The sequence below is a fragment of the Lathyrus oleraceus genome, chromosome 4 (assembly GCF_024323335.1).
Source record: "Lathyrus oleraceus cultivar Zhongwan6 chromosome 4, CAAS_Psat_ZW6_1.0, whole genome shotgun sequence".
NCBI classification, from domain to species: Eukaryota; Viridiplantae; Streptophyta; class Magnoliopsida; order Fabales; family Fabaceae; genus Lathyrus; species Lathyrus oleraceus.
This window is the reverse complement of record NC_066582.1, coordinates 452,720,388-452,731,274: the sequence shown is the minus strand read 5'-3', so window position 1 is coordinate 452,731,274 and position 10,887 is coordinate 452,720,388. Positions and strand designations below refer to the sequence as shown.

The 10,887-nt window shown below is 36.6% G+C and overlaps 1 protein-coding gene across 3 annotated transcripts; it reads right to left on the bottom strand.

Moving 5' to 3' along the window:
* Positions 1-2,305: 2,305 nt before the first annotated feature.
* On the bottom strand, positions 2,306-9,683 carry LOC127076068 (uncharacterized). Of its 3 annotated transcripts, none has more exons than XM_051017617.1 (9): positions 8,726-9,683; positions 8,268-8,462; positions 6,957-7,049; positions 6,666-6,848; positions 6,484-6,586; positions 6,188-6,373; positions 3,347-5,766; positions 2,645-3,234; positions 2,306-2,574 (listed from the first exon to the last, which is right to left on the bottom strand). In XM_051017617.1, exons 1-9 carry the CDS (start codon positions 8,957-8,959, stop codon positions 2,550-2,552), a joined length of 4,029 nt encoding a protein of 1,342 aa, XP_050873574.1. In that variant the 5' UTR covers positions 8,960-9,683; the 3' UTR covers positions 2,306-2,549. The 3 variants fall into 3 exon arrangements, with proteins under 3 accessions (XP_050873574.1, XP_050873575.1, XP_050873573.1); XM_051017618.1 differs by having other exon boundaries at positions 2,645-3,237; positions 8,268-8,456; XM_051017616.1 differs by having other exon boundaries at positions 2,645-3,237; positions 8,726-9,682.
* Positions 9,684-10,887: the final 1,204 nt, after the last annotated feature.

Sequence of the window (10,887 nt, the reverse complement as noted above, 5' to 3'; positions counted from 1 at the left end):
TCTTTGCACTGCTTTAGGACTAGCTTTTCTCTTCTTCTCCTCACTCTAACCCAAGCCAAAAATCATTTTCAAAACTTTGACTTTGTTTCAAATTAGAAACCTAGGCCTTATGCCTTTGACTTTTCAAAACCATTTTCATCAATACTCATTTGTGAATGAATCTTAATCCAACCTTGACTTCATTTTGTAAATACCTCTAACTTGTAAGTATAACTCATTTCAAATTATCTTTGTGGTTCCAATGGCCACCTTTGTTAAACCTTTTCATAGGTATTAGTCATAGGTTTGAGTTATCATAGTGGTTGATGTAAATCTCACCTTATCCTTAGTGATTGGATTATAAGTCTTCCATACTTATTATAGGGTTAACCCCTCACTAGTATGTTGAAGCCTTCCTCACATGGTGGATTGTTGGTTTAGGTTGAGTTTTCTCTCTTTGATAACAAAAGACCTTAAGACTTTTGATCAAATCAATTCACCAATCTTTGAGATTTTTACCCCGAACTACGAGATTTTGATCCTACCTTTGTGATGGTACGTAGGCAATGGGTTCATCCATTCAAACAACAAAATTTATAAATATAATCTATTCTTTTCTCATCCCTCCAATCTTTTGCACATCTTTTCATAAATACCAACCTACAACACATATTTGCAAAAAGGCTTCCCTTAGAGTACTAAGGATGTTTTGGATGCGTAAAACCTTCTCATTTCATAACCAACCCTCTTACCTAGATCTCTGACATTTTTATTAGTTTTTGATTTGATAAAACTTCTTACTTGGCTTTTGTTCGCTTTTTAACCTTTCCTTTGGACAAATAAAAGTGCGGTGGCGACTCGAATTGTAAGTATACTTTTGGTTTAGTCAATAAACCTAAAGGTAACGAAAACTCCGCTACACATAGGAAAGAACAACTATAATTATTAGTCCATCTATACCTATCACTAGGAATGTTAATTTGCATCTCTTAATGAGGATTTCTGTGGAGATTATCTGTGTGGAATTTCGAATTTAGTGAATTTTTTTCGTGGGGATGGGGTTGAGGAAAAAGTCCCCCCGATAACATTTCGGGACAGGGACTGGGAAAGTATCATCCACCCCGCGGTTTTCCTGACTCCGACTATATTATTTAGATTTTATATATAATATATAATTATATAATTTTACTTTTTTTTATTAAAACAATAATTAATATATTAAAAATGAAGAGTTAGCAATGGATCATTTTATTTTTTTATTTTATTGTATAATGCATAGTTTCACTATCCAAGTACTCAATTTTATAAAAGTGCATCTATTAGATACAGAGTATACACACAGTTTCTTATTCTTCTTTTCTCAATTTCTTTGCCTCCTCCATTCCTCATTTCCTTTGTTCTCATCATCACAACAACCACACTCCTTTGTTTATTGTGTTATGGTAATTACTCTTCGACTTCATTATACTTCAACTACTAACAGATAGTTGTGTTATGGTAATTACTCTTTGATCAAAAAATATATAAAGTTTTTTAAGACTCAATCTCCGCGGATCTCTGATTCTCCGTGAGGATGGGGAATAATATTTCCCCGTGACGGAGAATGAGGATGGGAAAATATTGAGGGACGGGACGGGGAGTGGAAAAACATCCTCCGCACATTCCCTGCCCCGTTACATCCCTACCTACCACACTATTGAGATGAGAATACTAACAGATTCGATCGAAATCCGACCGGAACAATCCATTGAAATTCGATATTTTCAATCTTTTCACCCAACACCCATTTGTACCCGACCGTTTCAATAAAATTCAGATTGGACATTACGGATCTCGGACATGTCCTGTATTTTTGTTCACCCCTATCCAGAATAAAAATTACCCAACATATAGGACGCATCTCAAAATTACCATTCTTGAGTAATACAGATAGAAAATACTTTAAGAAATTCTCTTGACTTAATATAATATTAGACTCTCATCATTTTAATAAAAAATATGCAACAATTTTAGTTCAAAATTTCACAAAAAAACTGAATTCATGAACATGCTCAGTTGCATTTAGCAACTCAAATTTTGAGCTATGATATTTAACATCATCTCATCCGTCCTGAAGCCATCTTTGGAGTGAGGCCAGATTACTTCAATGACTATATATATATAATCTTGACACAGTTGGATCTCAAATCAAATATATAGAAGATTATTTAAAGATGAATTGATAAATGCAAGCAGACAGATCTCAGATCAATTCATTTGTGTAAATGGGTTGAATCCAAATCCTTAATTAATAAATAATGCATGGAAATGAAAAGACAAACGCAAATTACATCTAACGTTATTTTATGACAATTTCATTGATAAGCTGTGTAACAATGTTAAAAAGTTGATCAACAAAAATATTCAAGTACCTAGTACTGTAAAACTTAACCTCACAAATCTGTAACATGGTAAAATCTCTAAATTCTGAACCTACTAAGCCAGTGAGTGTCTACTTTCAATTATATGATAAAGGGAGGAGGTACACATCCTCATCATCATCTCTTTCAACAGTTAATCCTCCTTGCCACTTATCTCACATTAGAATCAGGACCCCTGTTGAAAAAACCTTTGAATTATATACCCAAATCAGGGAACAGTTGAAAGGAGAGAGAAAAAAAACTACCTTGAGACATGGGGTGAAGAGGGTTGATCTGGTGAAGAACGTTGAGCAGGGCCACCATGAAACCTTTGCTCTTCAAGTATTCCACCACCAGAGCGACTTCCCTCGTTCGGCTGCGACAGTTCATTGGTGCCCGAGAAACCCATTGGTCCCAATGACCCAAACTCTAGCTGCTCGGCCGGCGAACTGTAGCCAGCATTATGATCATAAGGATACAACATAACAACAGATGGCATTGTTGGTCCATTGGATGATACACCACTAGGATTCATGCCAGGTATAGAGTACATTCCGTACGCTACATTCGTGTGACTGTTCTGCGAGGAATTTCCACGGACTGGACCATTCTGGTGAGGAATAAATGAGTCGTGTCTGTGTGCACTCCATGGCCTCTCAGTGCGACTCTCACTAGTCGCCAACCGCTCCGATTTTGAGATTGGCTTCTCTCCTTGGTTGCGATTATGGCCACGTCCGGTTGATCGCAACTTTGAATTCGTATTCCAGTTCCCTTCTCTATCACCGTGATGGTCACTTCTTTCATAGTTGTAGTTCCCCCTTCTGGAATTTGTTGAATGGCGATCTCGAACAGAAACCTTCTGAAAGGAAGTTAAAAAAATGAACATAGATCTAGTTGGATACACACAAGATGTAGGAATGAGAAAAAAGACTGCATGGGGATAAAAGATAAATATATATTTATCATACCGGATTAGGTAGGTAGGTTCCAGTACCACTTCGGTACCGAGGCATATCTTCTACAAAACGTTGGTAAACATTTGCAGGTCTACTAGAAACCGATTGGAGAGGAGGAACGGGAACAAGACGTGGCCCATAGTTAACGACCTGAGAGACAAGATTCATGTTAGCTGAAGGAGGTCTCCCAGGACCATCCCAAGGATATCGACCCTGCAAATAAACAGGAGGCACCATAATAGGCGAAGGATGCATCATTGAAGGAGGTTGAAACGGGCTTTGGCAAAATCGCCCGAATTGCAAATTTTGCCAATGGCTAGCAAAGTCACTATTGAGAATGTCAGGCCTGTGGTCAGATGACTCTACACCCGCCCTTGTTATTGAGTTTGAAGGGCTTGACACTTCAGAGTGGTCATATACCTCAGATGAATCAAAATTTAGAACAGAATCATTGTTCTCTGTCCTTTCTTCCCCACTGAAGTTGCTTGTTGATGTCTCAGAAGACTCTGTTGGAAAATTAAAAAAGGGAAGCATTGTAACAAAGGGTACAGGAGGACCTGTAGGGTAGAATGCAAATGGAACAACTCCAGAATTATCAATAGCTCTTTGGCGAGAACCAGGACCTAAAATCACAGGAGCCATGGGTAATTGAGAATCTGATCCACTTGTTTGAGCAGTTTCAAAACCAGATATTTGATGCCTCTGAACTTGCAAAGACAAACCAGTTGCGGGTTCGGTGCTTCTGTCCGCCATATCAGATGTCATAGTTAACAAAGGAGTCCACTCTCTGTTTTCGTCGTCTGCTCGATTAGATGAAGTTTCGGAGACATTTTTACCCTTACCGTGAATAGTTGTGGGTACTGAGGGAGTACTTTTCTTCCCCCTTTTTTCCCTAGTCGACTTTGAGGATTTGGCTGACGATCCATCCCATGAGCTTTCGGAAGGGCTCTTACTCCTGAAGGAGCTTGAAGGTGGTGCACTTGGTAACTCAGAATTTGCTATTCTATCGTCAAAATAAACCTCATTTCTACGGCCATCTTGATAGTGGAAATTATCAATATGCTCTTCTCTTGTTGACCCTCGATTTTCTCTAGTAAACTTCTGGTGATTTCTGGCAGAACTACTAGAGCTGCCTGCTCGAGAAGACGTGGCAAAGTTATAACTACCTGAAGTTGATTGTTGCTTATCATCTGGAAGCATTTCGAAATTTCCATTATCAGATTCAACTCCACTGGCAGAACTTCTCTCCTGCTCATGCCAGTAATCATTATCAGCTTCTGCTACATTCATTTCAACGGTACTGAAATTCTCGTTGCCAGGTTCAGCTAAATCTTGAGTAGTTGAGGTCAACCCAAATCCAGGGAAATATGAATGCAATGGCGACGGGACTAAACCTTGAGGAAACTGCATATTTGAACCCCAAGGAGCCTCGATAAAAGGAATGTTAGCCATGTTCCGTTGACCATATCCCATTGATGCAAGAATGGAAGGTGGAAATGGGAATGGTAGGTGACCTGGAGGTAAACTCATTGGAACATGAGTCTGGCCATTGAAACCTTGAGCGGCGGGAGATGCCATCATATTCAAAAGGTCTTGCTCCTCCTGATTCATCATCTGCATTCCACCTGCTCCGGTAACAGATGCAAACTCTTCACCCAGGACACCTGAGCTTGGTTCATCATGATTACTGATCGATTCAGCAGCACTGACAACAACTTGACGAGATGAGTGTCTACCGGATGAGTCATCGACTCTTGCAGCTACAACTGGCTCAATATTCTTCCTACGACCATTCTCCAATTTTACAACGGAATTCTGGCCTTTAATGTTATCTGTTCTTGCACGCCTTCCTTGGGAAGAAACTTCGCCGTAAGAGTCAGTCAGCTCAGGGCTAGAACGTGTCCTGGCAAATAGAAACTTCCCACGAAGATCACTAACTGGATTATCAGTTTTCATATTTCTCTGAATTTTATCAACATAAGCACCTTGAGTAGAAGTAGTTTCCCTTCGAGCTTGACCCGTGTTCCTTGAATTATTTTGGTTTACATGACTCTTTTGACTTTGAGTATGGGAAAATGTAGATACATCACTATTTTTCGACGAGTTTTCAGATGATAAATTACTATGCTGAGATACACCAGTATGTGAAATTTGTTCTCTTTCCACATGAAACTCGCGATTGGAGGTATTATCAATCTTATGACTATTGTTCCGGATATTCTCAGAACCCAGTGATTGGTCATGATTAGATAACCTCAAACGCCATAGGTCATTGCTTGGAACATCAGGTCTTTGCCCACTTCCATGCCTGTCCCAAGTGTTCAAGAAGAACTGATTGACTTCAAGAAACAACTCATCTTTTGGACAATCAAGTAATCTAGCCAACTTTTTAGCCCCAAATGCAAAGGCACTGCGTATCCTGAAGAAATTACCTGGTTCACAAGTATCAAAAATGCAAAATTAGCCTAATCACAAAAAAATACATATCCTGAAAAGTAGTTAAGAGAAACTAATAACCCATTAATATAGTATAAGCTTAGTTGTACTATTAATTATACATTCATTATACATTCATTATACATTCATTGCATAATTTCTTGAGGGGAAAAACAAGAGATTACATGATATCAGAAAAAGATATCCAATGTACATAAAAAGATGATAATCATTGGCCCATGTATCACAATTCTTCAAGGTTTACAAAATTCATATTCAAGTTTGAACAACTGTTATATTGCCACGATAAAAAATCAGAGGCAAGGACTGGTCCATATAAAATGAATTATGATCAAATTATTAACCAAACAACGATGCATATGTATAAAATAAGACAATTTTTTAAGATCAACATACCTTTGCTGACACTGCGGCCAAGGTTATTGTTCACACGCAAAGGATCAATGACATTGAAATACTTAGAAACAAAGGGTTGCCCCTGATTTTCTGGACCACCCGGCAAAACAGCATAAACTGAGCTACAGGCATCAAGAAATGATTTACTGAGCAGTAACTCTCCAGCATCTTTTCGAGGAGGCTCAGCTGTAGGAATCGAAAAATGTTAAGCAGCAAAGAAGAAAAACAATCAATACATATGACATGACTTAAATCTATATAGAACAGGAATCTTTAATTACAATGTAGCTAACTACCTGTCACATCTGGTAGTGAAATAATTGGTACCGGACCCCATAGACTTACGCAGAAATTATCCCAGTCAAACTTACTAAAGAATTCCAAGAATCGATACAAAACCTACATAAGCAAAGACAGTTCCATGTTGAATCAATAGTCAAAAACACTAAACTAAAGGAAGTGGTGTCATGTCTTCTACCTCAAGTGGTCCAGCAAAGGAATTGTTGAAAACATGAAATATGTAAAGAACCAAGGTTTCTAATGCATAAGTAGAGATAAGTCCATGGTGGGCACCAAGTATTCGGCTCTCATAGTAACACCAAGCTTTTATCAGTATAATGCTACGCTTGAATAAATGATTTTGATTAATCAGACTATCAACCTACAGCAGCAAATTCAAATTCTTGTAAATTGATGTAAAAAAATAGTATCATGATCATACTTCAAAGAAAATGATATAGAGGTGGGCTTCAGGATTACACCAAATTACCTCCTCAAGAAAACAAAGGGTGCACAACCCTCCAAGCTGGTTAAATGAAATGTCTACTACGATATTCTCGACAAGACATTTTATAATCTTCACCTGCAAATATGAATGGAAGAAATATAAAATATTAATTATACAGGTGAATTAGCAAGAATTATAACTGCAGAAACAAGTAGCTAGTACGTCAAGTCGTCAACACCGAGAATATGTATTTTAAATGCAGTCATATTTAACAATTAACTTCGAAAAAATTAAATGAAATCCACAATTAATTGCAGAAAATGCGTTTTTCAAGCTAGCAATTGTTTTAACTAGTATTAGATCTTTCACCGCAGCACTACAACCTAAAATTGCGTTAATGCTTCACTATCAGGTACACTATCCTCAAGCTTCTAGAACAATCTGGAATATTACCTTAAAAAGTAATACGACAAAAAATGTAATTAATATCCTCTCCCCATATTAAAAATAAATGAACTATTCACAAGAGACATAATTAAACCTTGTATTTATGGATACCACAGTAACACTTCATATGCATAATCTATCAATTTTTAATATAAAAAACTGGGACTATTGTTCCATGACCTTAAGCTTTTGTAACAAACAACAGTCCCGAACAACCGCCTAAATGTAGTCCTTTTCATCCTCAAATAAAGCAGTGCTCTAGTGATGAAAGGAAGCATGTGCTTGTGCACACTCAAACCAACATAATGAAAGGAAGCATGTGCTTGTGCACACTCAAACCAACATAATGAAAGGAAGCAAAACAATAAATTCATCATGTACTCCATGAGTGATTTAGCTAAAGATAACCCACCAATTCTACTCCTTAGCATACTATTATGTTTTCTTTTTTGTGATGAATGGGAGAGGTGGATTTTTTATAACATTTTCCTCTTTGGTTCCCCTCCGACGTTGGAGGATTAGGAGGGAAGAGAAAATTGGTAAAATTAATGTTACTTATTTTAAAATATTTACCATCAGAGGTATAGCAATAGTAATTAGTAAACTAATTTTGCTTTCCCACCTCTCCTTGCAAACCAAAGAAAGAGAGGGTTATTTACGCTCCCCCTCCCTTCCATCCATTAAAATCCCTCCTCTGCACTACCCTCCCCTTCACTATATGAAACTTTCATTCTCACTGAATGTGACAATGCCTAGAATAAACTCGAGAAGATTCCAAACTTAAGCCCGGTAGAGACGGCACTGTGAGAAAGTAACTAATATAATGAATTCATTGATTAGTCAACACTATAAGAACAGAGACATAGTTCAACAATTATAAGTATATTGTCTTATTAAAAAACATACTTCCGCTTGGATGTACTGAACTTCCTTGACATGAAAATCTGCATTCTCATTCTTCTCCTCATTCTGCAGCATGTCACGAACCTGATGTGCCCAACTATCCTTCAAAGTTTGATTCTTACAGAATGCTGTTAAGTCAATATCTCCATCAGGCAAATAAGTTTTTAGGGGAACAGACCCAAAGGTGAACACCTGTAACTGAAAAAAAAAGTTCATTCACACAATAATGTCTAATTAGAAATGAAAAACAACATCAACAATCGATGAATCAAAATGGCGTGTGCAGAAGAATTACTTCACTATCAAAACCAAATTGGAACACTCAACAACAAACATCAATAACTGCAGTATCGTAGCACAGTTATAACTTAAAAGCTAACATAATGCACAACTAGACCTAATTAATCAAAAGTTCTCAAGCAAGAAATAATCCACAACCACCAACACCACATAACACTCACCTGGCAAGGAAAGCACTTTGTGATCAGCTTTTGGACATACTCAGCAACCGCATTTCTGCGTTGCTCAGAGGGCGAATTAGGCTGAATGCAAGCAATTAGCTCTGCAGTTCTTTGTTCAGCCTTCGACCACCGCTCCGAGTCAAGCACCTGTATCACAGAAGCAGCTTCATTTGGTAGCAAACCATTTGGCAGTAGCCCACTTTGTGGCTGTGCCCACTCTTCTTGTTCTCCCATGCAAAAGCCTTTACCTTTCAACCCTACCCAATCCAATAAACCACCACAACTTCTTCTTGATATAACAAACCCCAATAACCAATGTTGAAATTGAAATCAACTAAAACATCACACAAAAAGCTTGCAACAGTGGAACTTCCCCTCAAACTCTTGAAGGGGAAAACAATTACAGCGCATACAATACAACAACAAAAATCAGAATACAAATTATTATTCAACTTAACCAATTCTAGGTTATATCTAAAACTAAAATCAACAACAACAATAAAAACCTAGAACACAACAATTTCAGAACCTCCAGCAACTACCAAAAACGAATCCCAAAATATAAAAATCAGACTTTGGAACAAAAATCCCAATGAATGAAAACAAGAAAAGAAAATAAAAATAAAGTTGCTTAAAACCCTAACGAAAAAGGTTGAATCCCAACACAGTTGGAGAGTGAAAGGGGAAAATCAAAAACGAAGTGAGGAGATAGATAAATGCGTAAAAGAGATTATGGGCATTCAATAGAAAGGACGAGGAAAGTTGGGTTCCGATCAAAAACGAAACTTGGTATGGAGATTGAGAGAAAAGGGTTCTTCAAAAGGAGGGTGTGGTTATGTGGAAAATGAATATTAGGGATTGAACAAATGGGGTTCGGCGTTTGAGAGAAGAGTGTTGTTTTTTCGTTAATGTTGTTTGCATTTAAGAGGGTTTTTGTATTTAGAACTTTTCATTTTTTTTAATCAATAAAATTATTAGTATAAACTTAGGGTAGATGAGAATGTGATAAGATAATAATAGTAGAATCTCGAGAGATGGATAGATGGAGAAGGAAAATATGAAGCATCATAGAGAAATCAACAAGAAAAAGAATAGATAAAAAGTAATTATTTTAATCATTAGTTTAACTTCATAACCAATATAACTTTGATTTCAAGAAAATTAAACTCAAAAATCTTTAAATAAAATATAGATTCAAGCTTTATGGAGGAGGGAATAAATGTTGTCAGAGAATTATAGATAATTAGACAAATTCTCCTATAGAAAGGAATAAATAGGTGAATATTCTACACTAATAATATAATTATTAATTATATCATTTCCTTGAAATATATAAATGATTTTTTCTATTGTCTCTCAATTTTGGAGTATTTTTTTACATGATGTCTAAAGTGAACCAACTATAAGTTGGTTTGCAATGAACATGAGTATAAAAAATTAGATTGAAATGTTATATCATACCTTAAGATGCATATATATTATTGAATTTGATACATCATTCATAGTCATCACTCATGGTAATCTTTTCTCGGGCATTAGAGAGACACTTCTTTTATAGTTTCATGTTATACAATACTTTTCTTATAAACATTCTTTGCATCATTAATGGTGGTCATCTAACACTTTGATTATCACATTTAAGAGTGATAATTCGATCTTGAAGTTTCAGTTCCTTAGTAAAACTTTCAAGTTGTAATGCTTCTTTCACAACTTCACTAAGGGCGATATATTCTGCTTCAGTGGTTGATAAGGCAACAACCTTCTTGAGTGTTATTTTCCAACTGATTGATGTGCCAAACATAGTGAACACATATCCAGGAATAAATTTTTTGGAATCCATATAACTTGTATAATCATAGTCAACATACCTTTCGATTTCTACTTTACTATTTTCACCATATGCTCCACCATAAATCAGGACTCTGTTCATAAACCCATTTATGTACCTTAGAATCCACTTCAATGCTTGCTAGTGAGCCTTTCCAGGATTCGCCATGTACCTGCTTACAAGACTTATTACATATGTTATGACGGGTCTAGTATAAATCACATCATACATCCAATAACTTATTATGTCAGCAAATGAGATGTTATTCATATAAGCTCTTTCGACCTCAGTATTGGGACATTAATTTGTACTCAGCTTGAATTGAGGGTTTGTC

Coding starts and splice junctions, on each gene's coding strand:
- LOC127076068 (XM_051017616.1), bottom strand. CDS start 8,959: ATGGGAGAACAAGAAGAGTGGGCACAGCCACAAAGTGGGCTACTGCCA. Junction 7,050..8,267: donor TTCAGTACATCCAAGCGGAA/GTATGTTTTTTA, acceptor TCATATTTGCAG/GTGAAGATTATAAAATGTCT. Junction 6,849..6,956: donor CCCTTTGTTTTCTTGAGGAG/GTAATTTGGTGT, acceptor TTGCTGCTGTAG/GTTGATAGTCTGATTAATCA.